This window comes from Amphiura filiformis, chromosome 4, assembly GCF_039555335.1.
Source record: "Amphiura filiformis chromosome 4, Afil_fr2py, whole genome shotgun sequence".
NCBI classification, from domain to species: domain Eukaryota; kingdom Metazoa; phylum Echinodermata; class Ophiuroidea; order Amphilepidida; family Amphiuridae; genus Amphiura; species Amphiura filiformis.
The window spans coordinates 49,001,518-49,019,996 of NC_092631.1; the positions used below are offsets into that span (position 1 = coordinate 49,001,518).

At 36.9% G+C, this 18,479-nt stretch overlaps 1 protein-coding gene across 1 annotated transcript in view; it reads right to left on the reverse strand.

Annotated features, from left to right (window-relative positions):
- LOC140151000 (E3 ubiquitin-protein ligase HECW2-like) overlaps positions 1 to 18,479 on the reverse strand; it is a 132,168-nt gene that overhangs the window by 72,526 nt on the left and 41,163 nt on the right. The window contains 1 exon segment of the mRNA XM_072173187.1: positions 17,336 to 17,485. Within this exon segment, the coding sequence (XP_072029288.1) occupies positions 17,336 to 17,485 (150 nt within the window).

Consider the following 18,479-nt stretch of genomic DNA (forward strand, 5'->3'; position numbering starts at 1 on the left):
AAATAGTTTGGGTCACCGTGAAAGGCATTTTTTAGGATCACGCTTACATCCATGTTACATGACAGTTCAACAAACCATCAATGGTGAGAACGTGCACACCGAAACAGCAAAAAACATTAACTCCTATAACTCCTGTCAACTCTTTAATTCATTACTCCAAATTGTTCTGTATTTTTGTCTTTACTGCTTTTTACCCATGCTTATTATTAAAATCAAGAAATACACTGCAGTTGTTAGTTAATTCGCTATGTAAACTCAACTTACATGCACATAAGTGCAACATAAAAAGCAGCTTCCAAGAGCGTTGAGTGGTAGTCAGTTGACGGATACCAGCACTTTATTTGTCTTCATTATTATAATTATTATCCATACAAAGGGGCATTCCAACTAGAAGAGAACAGAAAAGAGTAGTGACAAGATAGCAAAGTTATCTTATCTCTCAAGTGACATATAAACCTTGCCAAGTGACAGAAGATGAGCCTTGTGGATCAAAGTGCACATCTTTTAAGGAAGCATGACTTATGCACGAGAAACATGTCTTAAGGCAAACTGTATGTATTTGTTACAACTCACACTTTATCTGTATGGATGGCTTGGGCATGCATGCAGGGGAGGCCAAGAGTGGCAAGTGATTATTGAAGCTGATTTCCTAATACGGCATACTATGATTGTTGCGGACATGTAACAGCTATTTTGTCACGCAATCAGTTATGATCAATGTTACAAAGTGATCAAATGTGACACCTTTTTTTTTGTCTGTAAACAGCTAAAGAACATTCAGGAAGAGATCATCCTTTTTGATGCGCCTTTTTTTCTTAAATGTAGAATTCAATTTTTAAATAAGAACTTGTAGAATAAACTCAACTGGAATGGTTTAACAATTGAAATGGCAGACATGTTGGTTCCCAAGTATCAAAGGGACAGGTCTCTAGTTTGATTCCACAACCATTCATACCTATCACGTGTTGTATTGCATTATCATGCAAATTGTCCCGTGGAAGCCTCAGGGAGAGCAGTATTTTATTTAAATTAGGACGAGTAATAGGGTCTATCCATATCGCTCATCCACAAGGCATGCTAGGAGAAGTAACTACAGAAAATTGATAAATTAGCAGCTTATCTAAGTAGTGAAATTAGACTTTCATGTATACACAAGGAGGTGGGACAGTGTCTGAGAGATGGAAAATGGACCTTCTCTGCACAATGTACCTATATGTACCCAGGCCCCGTGCACGGGGGGATGTGGTCGCACACACCCCAAATGTTCAAAAGTATACAAAAAAATATGACAATATGCGAGCGTATTGAGCAAAACAAATTGGTGTTTTTACGCTTTTTTTGGCCAAAAAAGGTCCAAATTTTTGAGGAAAAGTCCACTTTTTACAAAATTGCCCCCCCTTGGAAAAAAGGTCCACTTTTTCAAAATCAGCCCCCTCCCAAAAAAAATCCTGCGTACAGGCCTGTATGTACCTGTACAAACTGATACTTCATGTGGCTCTATTTCAGATAGCAATTCTGCCATATCTGCTCAATTGTATATTAACACACATAGAGAAGGAATAGACCATCGCATGATCCCACTTTATGGCTAAAGCCTGTGGGTCGGACGGGTATAAGGGGGATAAAAAAGTTCATCTCCCACAAAAAAAAAGCGTACAATTCCTCACAATTTCTTTGTTTGAGAAAAGCATAATTTCCATCTAAATGCTTAATTTCCTATGAAGGAATTTTCCAGCGCCCTAAGTTACTTATTTAGGTCTGCATATTTGCTGAATTCACAAATCAGGTAAATTACGAGCAAGAATATCCTCCTCTATCTGCCACAATTTATAATAGCTGCATTTATCAAATAGAGGGCACTAAACAAACAAGTCAACTACAAATGAATCCACTTACATTATCATTAAATCATGCTACTACACATTTTCTGGACAAAATGTAGTCTTAGATTTTAGTCTTAGGGCCAATTTATACTCCATACATTTATATTCAATGATGAATATTTGATGCAACAAGTATTTTTTATTATTCAATCTGTTTCAATTCATTTTTATATCTTCTAACAAATGTTTATTGATGAAAAATCATTATTTGATGTTGAATATCTGGTGGAAATATATTTCAGATTTTATGTCAACAAACATTTGTTAGAAGTTAAAAATGATATGAAATAGGATATAAATAGGTTGAATAATGAATATTGTTGCATCAAATATTTGATGTTATATAACACCTAAGTAGATCCTTGTCATTTGATTGGTTGATTGTTGGTCACATGTCATTCAATAAATAAACTATTTTACGGCCTACGTCACTACCGTGGAATTTGGTTATATGCGCCATGCATTTTCAAGTTATATGCACCGTGCATTTATGTTATATTCCGTGACGTTCTATTGCATGGCTAGATTGTATGTTTTTTCAGTCCGATCGGCGAACAGTATAACATAGGCCCTACCGTGTTACGGGATATTTAAAACAACAAACTTAATTTGCGGCAATTCTGGATGAATATTTTTTGAAGAAATAATCTACAAGTAAAGCCCCGAATAGCCATATTCCGATTTTTTCTTTGGGGAAAGAAAAAGTAGAAAACAAGAAAGTGAAAAGGTAAGCTTACAATACGCATTGGTTAGGCCCGGTGGCTAGGTAAGCTTAAATTCTATTTTACTGCGTAGCAAATGCCTGGTATTAATAATAATAGACCGGGCCCTTGAAATAATACTTTTAATGGCTTATTTTGGGGGTGATACAAGAATGTATTGCTAAAAAAAGCCATATTTGTCTACGATTCGTACAATAACTCCTGCAAAGCCATTACAATCAACCAATCAAATAACAAAGATCTACTTAGATGTTATATAAAACAAATAATGAATGTTTTTTCATTCGTGCAATGGAAAGAATATTTTCATGAGTTGAAAAATGGAATGTTCCATTCAACTCAGCTTCGCTTCGTTGAATGGAACATTCCATTTTTCAACTCATGAAAATATTCTTACCATTGCACTCATAAACATTCATTATTTGTATATTATTATGCTCTGCGTGCTAGCCATGGGCTTCAATGGAAAAAGTTTAAGTTTGAAATATTTTCTCAAAATATCAAGAGCTATCTTAAGAACTACTGAACCAATACCAGGCTTGTTTGTACTCATTTTAATGCATTTTTCATGCTGATTCCAAATATGGTCATGAATATTTACATTTATGAAATTTTTGAATTTTTAAAATTTTTTTGAAACATGTCGTCTGCAGTCGACACCCGCGTGAAGAGAATTAAACCTGGCCATGTTTTCTGTGCACATGTGTGTGTTCGTATGATAACACAATTGGATGGGATACTTTTGCTTGCAGTTGCTTTGTGCATTGAGGTTTTTGATATTTGGCAAATCACTGATGTCACTGTCATAGTACAAAATATTAATAATCAAATATGACATTATTTTAACATTTTGTATTAAGTGTCATCACTGAAGGCCCTAAGTGACCTTACTTATGCTCCCGGAGTGCTAAAATAGGTACAGGTGACACAATTATGTCATGTGTGACACATATTTTCATGACATTTACAGTACATGCATAATATGCAATTAGGTTTGGTTACATGACTTTTATCAAGGCAGGCCACTCACTATATTGACAGGATATGTATGATCAGCGGTTAAGACCAACATTCCACGATCCTTCAAATGCTCCTAAGCCTAGCAATAGGAAAGAAGCTTAGATGTATGCTGTAAGAGTCTTCTAAGGACTGCCCTTTGTATTTATGCTGGAAGCAGAAAAGTCCTATCAACAAATTTACAGAGATCATCCCAAGATATCCATGAAAATAAGGGACAGCAGAAGGGTCTCAGCTAGGATTTGACAAGTGCCCATCTTTTTCACCAAAACTCCCTGTCCAAAATTTGAGCTTGAAACATAAACCAGACCTCTGCACCTTCTGGGGGTTCAGTCAGTTCAAATCGCTGTGGCTATAACCTTTATTTATTTGTCTGGTCTTGTTTTGAGTTCCCAAAACTTATTCAAGCATTAGTTTTAGAATTTAGCCCCTGTCAGAGGCGTTAATCTTGCCTGTTTCAAACTGCCTGCCCAAAATGACGGGTGAACGTGTGGCTGGCTAACACAGTGAAGACTACTTGCAGCTAGGGCCATAGTCATCAAGAGGAAGCTGCAAATACATGTACGTTCTCTGGGATCCCACGGCACACAACATAATACCTTTCTGCACTTGAAGACACAGGAGTTGAAAACACCTTTGAAATAGCAACCCTCATGAAAGACAGAAATGCCCGGAGAACTCACTGCCAAGATGTGATTCCACCAGCTCTCCCTACCTGGATGGAGACTAAGGTCAAAATGATGATAATGATGGTGATGATAAGATCCCCAGTTTGCTCCTAATCTTCCACACATTTGCAAGCAGCCTGTGGTGATCACCCCTGCCATAACGAATCCAGCTCATCCATAATGACTAAAGAGCAAATTTAAATCAGGTCAAGAACTTGTATTCTGCCATTTTGGTGCAGAACATGTTGTTGCTACTGATACGACGTAGCCCAGTACTACCTGCCACGCAGAGGGAGTGGAGGTATATATAAGTGCTGGACATCCTACCATGGTTAGTTGCACATACCTCAGGGTCATTGGAAAAGCATCCATGTAGTGATCCCTGGTAGAGATTTTTATCTGTACAATTCTGCAAACCAGTACAAAGTTCTGCAGTTTGGTTTATATTGTACATACGAGAAGAAGAGAGCAAATTCAGTTTTACCCAAAAAATGAAATGTAATGCTGTAACTGTACATGGTATTACTAGATTATACAGCCATCACTTTCAGCATACAAGAAGATCCCTTGCTAAGAAACTAGCTCCATTCTCCAGCAGTCGTCGCATTTACCCTACAGTAACATACGCCAATATAATGTTGACATGAAATGTAATTGAACCAATACAATTTGGATATTAAATAATAAGAGCCATGCAAGTCATTTACCATCTCCACGGCAAAGCCAGTCTGATTAATACCAATCAGTCTGATACTATCGTTTGGTGTTATTCCATAACTGCACAGACAAAGCTATGGCCTTTCCTAGAATAACATGCTTGGAGCATCGAGGTCTTCGAGTTTATCGCAATGTGAACTTTTGTCCTGTAAGCTATTGTTTTATTCCGTATACTTTTAAGGGCTGGGGTATGAACGTTTGGACAGTATTTATTTTGGGACATTAGAGCACATCAGACATATCGAATTGCATTCTGAATACAAAGAATGTCCTTCTGATATCAAATAATTTTGATTTTTTGAAATTCGCAATTTAATACACATTTTATGGCAAATCATTAAAAATTGATATTTTTGATATTTAACAGTACTCGAAGTAAACTTTATAAATCTGACGATTTATACTTAAAGCGTATGTAGGTGGGATGAAAAGCCGACGATCAATTGAAAATCTTGACCTTTCGTATTGAAGATATGGATTTTTTTCCCAAAACACCAACAAAAATTAGGTCTTTTTGGGAAAAAATCCATATCTTCAATATGAAAGGTCAAAATTTTCAATTGACCGTCGGCTTTTCCTCCCTGCTACATACACTTTAAGAATATATCATTAGATTTATATAATTTACTTCGAGGACTGTTATATATCAAAATTTGAAAAATATCAAATTTTTATAATTTGTCATAAAATTTGTATTATATTGTGATTTTCAAAAATGAAAATTATTTGATATCAGAAAGACATGCTTCAGTATTCAGAATGCAATCGATAGGTCTGAGATGCTCTCATGTCCCACAAAAAATACTGTCGAAACGCATAATAAACGCTCATTTTAGATCCCTTAATAGAAGCCTGTATATATCTATTATGGTAGCTAAAGGCAGTAGGCTTACCCACAAAAAGGTTTGACTATGGGCAACGATGGAAAAAAGGGGCCAGTGAAATAAGGACAACAGGAACTTTGATTGATATCTTCCAGCATTTATATTCATATCCATCATCATGAAAAAATCTTTTGTCTTTAGGCAACGAAAAACTTGCCTTAACTGGCCCGACCAACCCATATTTTGTGTTTTGCATGTTTTTTGAGCTGTATGAAATTAAAACAGCCATTTTTTGGCCTAAGTGGGTTGATTTTGATAGAAATAAAAAAAGGAAAATAGTTTTCAAAATATTTTCAGATTTTTCAGGTTTTCTGTGCTTTTTAGGGTCATTTAGCCGCTTCAAGAAAGAAAGAAAAAATAATTGGGTAATTAGGTAATTAGAATGGGTCCAGGAACTAGAAACCTCCTTTTATACCCAAACAGAAGGTTAGCGTACCGTAAGTAGTTAAGGAAGTTTTCAAGAAATTATGGGTTAAGTGCAAAAAAGACCCTTTCTACAAAAGCTGCCGTATAGACATTTGACAATTTCTGCATTCTATATTGTATACATTGCAAAATATGACACCTGGCAGCTATTGCAGATAGGGCAATCTTGTAGTAACCATTCAAAATGATAAATTTATGAAGTATCTCAAAGCAGGTACCATGGTTAAAGTTAACATCCCCTGCTTCAGTGCCTTTAGTCCACTGTCTACATACACACAGTGAATGATATATTCAAACCATGCAGAAACGTGCCAGCAATTCATTAATTGTGTCCCACTTTACATATCCATGTTGTGCTATAGTGCTTCACTTGATACTATGGCTCAATTTATAAATAGGATTTCTTATGCAGTTTTCATACACAGTGGATTCAATTCAGTACAAAGTTCATAAAAATGAAAAATATTACCTACTGGTTTTGTTACATGTTCAGAAGGGGGAGGGAATGAGGGATACATCTAGGGTCTACAAGCTATCTGCCCAAGCACCTGTAGTAAATTCTATCTGATGTCTAATGATTTTCATTGAAGGCAGATACACTGTATTTCAGTGGCGTAACTAGGGTTGGTAGCACCCGGGGCAAGAAACAAAATTGGCGCCCCTACCCCCCACCCGAGAATATCTTAAGACGCGGGGTGTGGGAATGGCATCGTCATTATGATATTAAAATAAATTGCAATGAGGCCGATTTGGCACCCCCCTAGTGGTAGCACCCGGGGTACATTCCCCCCCCCCTTGCCACCCTAGTTACGCCACTACTGTAGTTTGAATGTAAATGTGTGTAATTCCCATCTGTAATCATATCATAATTTTATTTTAAGCGCTTCATGAAAGTGGCCGACTTAAGCACCCAGGGCGCTAGTTAGTTCAAATACGGTTCAGTTTAAAGCTGATTATTTTCCCAGTTGGAAACTACCAACTTCATAAAAATCTACTCTAAAACTCTAAAATCTAAACCTCTCTAAAAAGTAAAAATGTTCTCTTTCATGTCATACATTTCATAATACTATAAAATTCTCCACTGGTTGAAGTCTCCAAACTAACCAACTTAATCAGACGTAGGTAGGCAGAAAGAAATACAGAAAGCAAACCGGATTTCGGCACCAGCAAAAGAGAAGAACTGTAATAAGATAGCTAAATAAATGTACCATAATAAGATAAATAAATGTACTAAGCATTATTTCGATCCATCCTCAATTAATTCAATCATCTCGGAAGTACAGTGACCTGAAAAGATCTAACTATTAGGCTATTCCACTTAAAATCCATACACCCCATATGTAAGACATGACTGTAATTGCTCACACAGGGGGTGTAGATTTCAAATGGAGTCACCCATTCAGGTAACTCCATTTGAAATTCACACTCCCTGTGTGAAAGATTAAGGTTGTATATTCCACAGAGGGTGTATGGATTTCAACTGGAATATCCCCATTCCTTCTCCAATAATCATCGGTACTACCAACCAAACCTAACAACAAAAGGGGGGTTTGGGGCCATGTGATAAATGTCAACGATTCCTTTGACATTTAAGCAAACAATGTATAATAAATTGCTACTTCAAAGCTTAACACTGTACACCCTCAAGGGTTAAACCATGTTACCGTACGTACGTAGCGAGATGGGGGATTTTTAGACGACAGACACGAGCCCGTCATACCTATATGGAATTAAATATTATCATATGCATTAGCCTAGCTTGCAATAAACCCAGATGTAAAGAATCTCAAATTTAATCAAGACACACATACTGGAACCATTTTATGTTTTTTTTTTCTTTTTTGAATTGGCACCAGAAGCGATGCAGTATTGCCTCTTGCCAACTGAACTACAAATAGGGTTAGCATAGAGACCCACTGTGGGTTAATTAATTTCCCACTTGTCTGCATTGTGCTAAAACAACACAATGCATTAAAATTAAAGGATGTTACATTGCTTTACTGAAAGTAGTCTCATCAAGGTTATTTTGCCGTGAATACAGTAAAAGCAATGTAATTTTCCAAGCATATTTCGCACACCAAAGGCATTTCATATCACAAACTTAAATTCCAATTTTATTTCAATATTCAACATGGGAAAGGGTTCTACACAGTGGCATAGTTAGGGTTGTGGTGCCCAGGGCTTAGGATACATAATGACGCCCCCTCCCCAATTCTTGAAAATTTGCACAAATAGGGCATACCACACATTAATTTTGGTTATAAGGAAGTAGAATATTGGTCTTAAATTGATCTTTCAAATGAGTTTGTTCTGAAATACACGCAAAGCGTGCACAAATTTTGACTTTCATCGCTAGGAGGGGGTGCAGAATAGATGCTGAATTGGTCAATTCGGTGCCCCCTCTTAGGGTGGTGGCCAGGGCATGTGCCCCCCTAGGATGCAGCATGTATAGCAAACAATTATCAACTCTAAAATCATCTCATTGCTAGAAAGTATTGTTTTTACTGAAGAAAGTTACCAATCAGCCAGCAATGCTTTAATGTGTGCTGTGCGTCGAGCATACACAAGTGTGCACACAGAAGTCATGGAAGTGATAAACAATCATGCTGTAGATGCTGATTGGCTGATCAACGGTCATGACAACAAGACGTTTGAACCATTTGATGACTTCGCCTCTTCTACGCGATCTATTATCACTAGTGTGTACCCCGACTACGGCAGAATTAAAAATTTTACTTTAGGCCCTGCACTCATCACCTCACTCATCACCACCATATTTAATGTTATGTCTTGTTTCTCCTAACATTGGCCACATTTCAATGAAATGCTGGCTATGCAATGTATATAGCCTATATCCTCCCCCCTCCAAAAAAAAAACCCTTACAACAAAATGTTTTAACAGTACAAATTATGCAGCAGTACGCAGTCATTATTGGTGAGAAGTAGATTTATTGACTGTTAGCAGCAAGATGTATGCATAAATATACATGTATGTGTGTTGATGTATATATTTCTACCAATAAATCTTGTCAATCATATTTATGATGACAGTTGTGACATTTCCCTATCTTCATCCTACCATGTCTACTAGGCCTATGCAATATATACCAGATTCTAAATAAATATGAAACAAAAAACGTCAAGTACGCACATGCTATACATGGAACAGTAAAGCTCTGGTACGTTGTTCAATTATCTGTGTCAATCATCTACACAGTGGTACAATTAGGGGGTCAGAAAATTACCCATCTCGCTCCCCTTCACCACTATAAGTGCCCCTTCTTTTTTTTCCGGTAATAAATAACAAATGGGCAGATTCATGGAATTATGTATGGAGGAAGCAAAAATTCATAAGCAATCTTTCCATGGGTCCTCAAAAAGAAATTGAACTCTGCCAATTCAAATTTGGTTGCGCTTGATGCAAATCTCATGCGCAAAAGTTTTCACCACATTTCTAAACACAGAATATCTATGGCTTGGGGGAGAATTGTATGTATTTCATTAAAACCATTTCATGAGCATCTTTGCCAGAGAATATTGATGTCACAACATCATCAATCAGATGCTTGATGAAGTCTGATGCTTTCGGACGCAACGTAGCAAAGTGAGTTACACGTTTTAGTTCCAGATTTAGATTTAATTTACAAAAATAATCAATTTGATGAGCTTTCATAGGGGTTCAATTTTGCCAAGCTTACATTCATTCACAGAAACATCAAATGATTGCATGTTGGAACCTAAACTGACTTCCTAACTGCATAATTCAGTGAAACAAACTAATGTTTCAGAGGCTATTCCTGGCTGTGATGGTTAATTGCCTGACTAGGGTATGCAGCTAAAAGCTACCAGCGATTTGGGAACATTTTGGGCTAAACATTAATGATACCAACATTTGCACTTAAATATAAATTAAATGTAGTTTACTACATAGTACATACTAAAGTAAAAATCACCTTTTTCTGATATGAAAAAGAAAAGCTCTTGACACTGTCACATGTTACGCACCTTTCCTATAGCTGGTCTCATCAAAAGTTGAAAGTAGCACATGTTGAATTTTGCAGCTTGGCAGATTTGAATCGCGCATGTTATCATATTTCCACAGGGCATTTACACATGCATAGAAGGGCGATATGTCTGTATGCTGGCGACATAACAGCGGAAATGCACATTAAAATCTGTCACTGCAAAATCCAACATGGCGTTACTCTCAACTTTGAGACGAAACACACTATAACTCGCCTACAATCTTAGTCTGTCAGAGACCCACACAATCCATATTGACGGGGGGGAGGGAGGGGGTAGCAGTAGCACCACTTGGGCATGACATAGGGGCAAAGCCATGAGTGAGCGTGTGGTGTAACCACAAGCCATTTGTGGTATCCAATAGTTTTTCTCCTAATGGATAATGTAGGTACAAAGTCTGTAAACACAGACTACTGCGTCTACTCTCTTTACGGCAACACTCTCTTGCTGGTTTATTCATAATTTTCATGAAATATGAATGATGAATGATTCTTTGAGAATATTTGCAAGGATTGAAAAAAGATAATCATCTTCCAACAGGTGCTTTGTTTAAGTTGTTAAACATCTTGACCTTTTTAATCTTGATTCCCATGACTACTCATGATTCAAAAAAAAAAAATTGAGCACAAGAAATTTTTGCATAAAATTGGTCAAAAAATAGAACAGACAATGTGTTTGCTAAAAAATAGTACATCTGGGCAATTCCAAGCAAAAGTGGACATGACTCAAAAAAATGAAATTGCCAATATATATTTCTTTTAACTTTTATATTATTCCAAACAGATGTAAGGTTCAAGTTATAAACTTTTTTCGGCATTTTTCTAACATTTTGGTTTTTTTTTTAAGTTTCTTTGGAGAGTGTATTTTAAGTGAAAAACTCCTGTTCAACTTAGATATTTTCCAAGTGGGCCTATTTTATTAAACATGGGCACTTTTCTTTTAAATTTGATACATTTTATATCTCTGAAATATGGTCTTTAAGAAACATCCAACACATTTTAAATAATCCCCCACTAATTTTTTTTTCTTTCATTGCGTTTTCATAGCACTAAATATGGCGTATACGAGTTACCGAAAAGATGCATTTTTTATGTATTTTCAAAATGTTGGCAATGTAATTGATGCCACTTATTATTTTCCTTCTACTAGTAGTGCCTTGAGTAAAAATAAGAAATTAATATACAAAACACTATCCATCACATAATAATGACCCATTAAAAACTGTAGCACGAGTTACCAGTAGCACGAGTTACCGATGTAGCACGAGTTACCATAGCCCACTTCCCCTGTACCAGCAAAGGTAATGCAAAATCTACCACTTGGCAGCAATAGAGGATCTCCCAACTACATGAATATGCATTTATATGTGACCATGGTATTGGTAACTATTTTTTTTCTTTCATTGCGTTTTCATAGCACTAAATATGGCGTATACGAGTTACCGAAAGATGCATTTTTTATATATTTTCAAAATGTTGGCAATTTAATTGATGCCACTTATTATTTTCCTTCTACTAGTAGTGCCTTGAGTAAAAATAAGAAATTAATATACAAAACACTATCCATCACATAATAATGACCCATTTAAAACTGTATACGAGTTACCAGTAGCACGAGTTACCGATGTAGTACTGAGTTACCATAGCCCACTTCCCCTGTACCAGCAAAGGTAATGCAAAATCTACCACTTGGCAGCAATAGAGGATCTCCCAACTACATGAATATGCATTTATATGTGACCATGATATTGGTAACAGCTTTCTAGCAGCAGTGTAGCCAGTGTGGGGGGAATGGGGTAGCCTGCCCATGACAAACTAGAATTATGCAGTTCGTAATTAAGGTGCCCATACACACACACACACACACAAGTGTGTAAATAACAAAGGTTTGTAAATAAAAAATAATATGCAATATGCAAATAAGCTCATTAATATTCATAAATATGCAAATAACATGACACAAAATTATACAGCACATCAGGCCACCATATCCAACCAAATCAAGTTTGAAGTTGATTGGTTATTGTGTTTATAATGCTGCAAAGTGGATTAATGAAAATGTAGGCAAAATTTGTAAATAAGCTCATTAATATTCATAAATATGCAAATAACATAACACAAAACTACACAGCACACCAAGCCACCATTATTCTATCACCATACCGGTACCAAGTTTGTAGTTATTGTGTTGGAGCTGTACAGTGGATTAATGAATTTGTTTCCACCCGGACAGCCAAACAAAGAAAGAAACAAACAAACAACCAGGCAACCACACATGTGTGGGGGGCCAAAAATTAAAGAGAAAAGTGACCTCCTGTCGCAGGAAAATTAAAGTAAAAATATGGAAGGCAAAGATAGAGATAAGATTGAAGGAGCCAGTTTCCACCCCGATCATGTGCCAAAATAGTGTAAATTTATTTATACCAATGTTTGCACACACCAATAAAGTCCTTTTTTTTTAAAAAGCTCAAAGACTTTACATTGTACAGTCTCTCTAAAAAAACATGCTATATAGCATATATCCCACTATCAATACCTGGTCAAAATGATGCAACCAAAATGTTTAGCCCTCCACCCCCTAGGATCTAGCCTAAGAACCAATCAATTAATATGGGCCTCATGGAAGAACAGAGGATACCTTAAAACATCCACTGAATGAGTAACCGAGGCAAAAGAAGAAATAAAACAAACAAACAAAATAGATACTGGAAATCCTGAGATTAACAGCCACAGTGACATTGGTGATACTGAGATGTGTGTGGTTCTGAGATTTGTATTGGAAATTGGTTTGTTGTTGAGTGTAATGAGGCTCATTTTCCAGCTTAGTGAAGTGATTGAAATCGGGCAAACTAGATTATTTGCACCAAGCAGGAAATGGTCTCAACCAACAGATGACCAAACATTCTATAACTCAGAAAGCAATTTTTTAAAAACTTACACTACAGAGCAAATAACCATGAACATTACAAGTTTTGTGAGGGAATTTAGAGTCAAATAACATGGAAGTAAAAGTTTGATCAATTGTTGACTGTTCAATTTAACTGTTTAAATTTAAGCCCTAGAATAAAATATCCAAACAGGATCAAGCAAGGCGTATGTAAGGCTGGGATGTTTGTATGTAATGTGTGTGGTACATTGTATGCTGGTACATACACTGAATAGTGTTATTTGTACATAGATGGGTTATTTGTACATAGATTGAGTTATTTGATCATTACACCAGTTGTTGAGGAATTGTTATCAAAAAAAAATTGACATTTAGATGAACAATACCATTTTATATATGGCGGACATACTGTAGCACGAAGTTACCGTGTACGAAGTTACCATGTTTTTGCCAGTCAATGTAAAACTATGAGGGGCACAACTTTTTTAGGTATACCAAAACAAACCTTATTATAGCAATTACTTATCATATAATCAATAAGGCTTTAGTGTTTTTTGTTTTAGCACACCATCAAATTAACAAGAGCACCAATGGCGCTGTGGCTCTGTGCTTTTTTGAATGTGAAAGTAATTGCAGTCGAATGTGCAACAGGTGAAATCATATACATTGTATGTGCCAGATCACACGCAATCATACATCTTGCTGGTTGGTAGCTATATCTTATTTGCAGAGCATAATACATCCATCAATAAGTTTCATATCCACATGAGGTTTTAGTAATTTGACCACAGATGACCCCTGAGTGACCTTGGATGACCCCAAAATGACATTCCAAAAATTTGGCTTGAAATGTTGACTGTACCCACCAAGTTTCATGCCCATGCGAGTTTTAGTAACTTAACCTCAGATGACCCTGGGTGACCTCGGATGACCCCGAAATGACCTTCCAAAAGTTTGACTCTAAATGTTGACTGTACCCACCAAGTTTCATGCCCATACAACAGTTTTTAGTAATTTGACCTCAGATGACCCCTTGGTGACCTCAGATGACCCCAAAATAACCGTCTGAAAATTTGACTCTAAATGTTAAGTGTACCCACCAAGTTTCATGCCCATACAAGTTTTTAGTAATTTGACCTCAGGTGACCCCTTGGTGACCTTGGATGACCCCGAAATGACCGTCCGATAATTTGACTCTAAATGTTGACTGTACCCACCAAGTTTCATGCCCATACGACAGTTTTAGTAATTTGACCTCAGATGACCCCTTGGTGACCTTGGATGACCCGAAATTACCTTCGAAACTTTGACTCATAATGTTAAGTGTATCCATCAAGTTTCATGCCCATACGCGTTTTTAGTAATTTGACCTCGGATGACCCCTAAGTGACCTCGGATGACCCCAAAATGACCGTCAGAAAATTTGACTCTAAATGTTAACTGTACCCACCAAGTTTCATGCCCATACGACAGTTTTTAGTAATTTGACCTTAGATGACGCCCTGGATGACCTCGAGTGACCTTCACCCTCTAACCAATACACACTTGTTCTGTCTGGGGTCACGATGCACCCGCCCACCAAGTTTGAAGAATGTGCGACCCCTAGTCTCCGAGAAAAAAGGTTTTTGCATATTATGCATAAATTATGCAAATTAGGTAGGTAATTACCATATTTTGCGCTGAAAATCGAATCAGGTCGAGATCCTCTGGTCATGCTACCCCCACCACGTTTCATCATCATAGGGCTTAGCATTCTTACGGATCCCCAGAAACAGCTTCACAAGGCGGATTTCTTCAGATTTCCAACCATTTTGTAGAAGCGTTCGCATAAATTATGCAACTTAACAACTAAATGCGCATACTTTTCGCCAAAAACTAATCAGGTGATCAGCAGGTGTGTATCATTCCTGTCACAAGGTTTCGTTACCATGCACCGCTATCAATTTGCGCTGATATTCAGCATAAATTATGCAAATTAGCTATGTTAATTTGCATTATTTTTCACCGAAAACATACAATTACGGAGCAAACTTAGATACCCTTCCTCCCACCAAGTAGCGCCCACGTATCATGAGGTCTTACAGTTTCCCAGATACAGCTCCAGACGGACACACGGACATCCACACCCCGGACAGACAGAAATACTGAGGCGAGACAAAAATGAAATTTTATAACAAATTTTGTGACTTGAGATCATTTGCATTTTTTTGTAAACACCAAAACTGTTCTGTCCTGACATGTCTGTTGTGTCATGTGTGTTGAACCCGGTCCAACCGAACAATCGTAAGTTCTGTTCGGATCTGGATCTGCCTGGTCTGGATGCTGTACTCCGATTAAGCAGGACTAGCCTACATCACATCAGTGTTTATTTCTGATAGATTTCACTTCATGATTTTTTCTTCAATTTCATCACTTACGAAAGTACAAAAGTAGACAATCTAGTAGTCTGTATAACCTCGGAGCAGTTCGTGTGAGACCTACGTACATGGAATAGTAGTACATGGCTTCCGAATTTGGAACTTCACATGTTCAACTTGTCATGCCGGTCGAGTCCCGCGTTTACAACTAAAATCAAACCACTTCTATTAAGTCCATCGCTGAATTTTACAAATAACTTAAATAAACATCTTTATATTTAATAAAAAAAATATTATGGTATGCTCGTAAATGCTTCGGAATGACATTTACCAGAAGCTCATGAGCTCAGAATGGTAAACAAACTAGCGTATTTTCACCTCGATTATGCACCGTAGCTCTCTGTGGTTGAGTTTGCAAGGTCAGTGGGTCAGTGAACTTAGTCTCCTATGCAGCCAGTTTGGTTACGCTCCCTCCACAAAAATGTTTGTGTGGAAGGGCGGAACCAAACTGGCTGCTGTGGAGACTACTGCAAGAATCGATCAATCACACAAAACTGTTTGCTGATTGGTTCAGAAATGGTGATGTCATCAATCAAGAAAAACTAATCGATTTATTGGTTCAAAATAGCCTCATAGAAAAGTACGAAGTTTGTTGAGCATCGCAGCTTATCGGTAAAAACGTGACCTTTAACAAAAAAAAATCGGCACAGTGCTTTCGTACTGCACTTGCGCAAGCCAAATAGTCCCCCAGAAAAGTCATTTGTTCAGATTTATTCGGGATTTATTCAAGATTCAGACATGTTCTTGACTATTTTTGACATTCCTTACCTATCTCTTTATTTAAATTATAAAGAAATAGTGAAGAAAAGTTAAGAAGTAGTCAAATAATTTCTGATCTGAACTAAATCTTAAGAAATGTACCTCCATTGGTTTCCGTCTGTATTACGCATCTTAAATTATACAGACCAGAATAATCTCTAGCACACACAGGAACCAAGATATAACTCGATTATCGTGACTATTTTGGTCTTTTTTACCCAAAAATAATACTTTTATCGCCTGAATTTCAATAAAATCTGGAGTGCAATCGATTCGAAAATAACTTAGCCAAACTTAGAAACGAAACTTAAGTCTTCATATCAGTCATTAAATGATCCTTAGCATAAAAACCAACAGCGTATTGTGGCCTGAAAATGAATGCTAGTTAGTTGCATGACAAAGGCACTGATAAGCTCCGCTCAGAGCCAAAAATGAGTGATTTTTAAGCATGTCCTCTGCTCGTAGCACGAGTTACCGATTTTTACAGCTGTCCCATACATACAAAAGTTGATATCCTGAATTAGCAATACTATGAAGATCTAGCCTTGAATGTTGGGTAAAAAAAAAAAAAAAATACAGATTCCAATCAAATCAATTTAAAAGCTGGAGCACGAAGTATGTAAAAGGACGCCATAAAGTGTAGCACGAGTTACCGTGGAATTGCCCATCTATAGACTGGTATTAGACTTCGTACAAGTCTTTAGGCTTGATTGTCACAGCATACAAAATACATATTTTTGGCCCTTATTTCCAAATATTGGCCAAATATTAAAGTGTGACCTTTATTACCAGTCAGTTCATGCTAAAGCTAGAAAAGGATTAAGCTCTGCTTTATTCAAAAGGCAAAACATGATAATAATATTGCTTGAATCCAAAAAAAGGAGTACTGTATAATTTTCTGGAATCGAGAGTACAGCCCATAACATTACCTACCAGTAATAGTGATATGCAACAGTGGCCTTGTGTCGGTGATGCTGTCTTCTGGGTCGCGTACGTTTGGGTTGCGTACTGTGATGGTTGGTGTCATTGCCCGTAACTCACCAGTCACACCATGGTAGTACTTGAAACAAACTTTGGTCACAGCTGAATGAGACAAAGAAGAAGAAATCAATCAAAAAATATATTAATGACAAATCGAAATGGAAAACGGACATTAGTCAAGTAACATCTTCATATATAAAACATAATAGCAAAAGGTTTCAATACCGGTAGTCTATTTACTACCTGAAATAAGGGACCGTTCACAAACACTTGTAAGGGGGGGCCTGATGCAAAAAAAAATGTTGACCCTCCTAAGGGGAGCCCTGAAAAAAATGACCACAAATTTTCCTGGAAAAATTGAGTTCATATGCTTTTCTATGGGGTTGACCCATAATTTTCATGTCAAACGGGGGGGCGCTGAAATTTTTCGAGGTCTGTAAAGGGGGCCCGAAATTGTTCATAATAAAAAATTTTCCATCAGGCCCCCCTCTTACAAGTGTTTGTGAATGGTCCCTAATAGCAAAATGTTTCAATAGCTTATTTACTACCTGAAATAGCAATTTAAATTTCTGGTGCATTTTGGTCAACATATTTTTATGTCCAGAAATGGAGGGTCTTTATTTGTAGACATAAAAGGAAATGTGCCAGCAATCAAACACCAATTCACCTTGTTTATACTGACGTGCTAGCTCTGTCATGATCACACTGTAAGTTGACCAGGGCTGAGTTGAACACTGCACACACCATTTTGAGAAAATTGTGTTTAAAGAATTCTGCTCTCATAGGCATTTGTATATATACGGCTATGTTCACTGGTCTGTCTCTTTATCAGGGTTGAAAATAGACACAAGTATTTGTGACGTGTCGTGTCAAAAGGAGACACTTTTGGGCAGGTTAATTTTAAGATTTTTACATATCTTAAATATAGAGATATTTTGCTCCACAACGCCGTTTTCCCCAATGAAATCGGACATTCCTAAGCGAAGATATTGAGTTCGGAAGTTATGGTATTATAAAATTGGAAATTGAGATATCGGCCTTTAAATATATTATTGACAATGTTGAGAGTAGGAATTAACTTGAAAAATATCTCAAA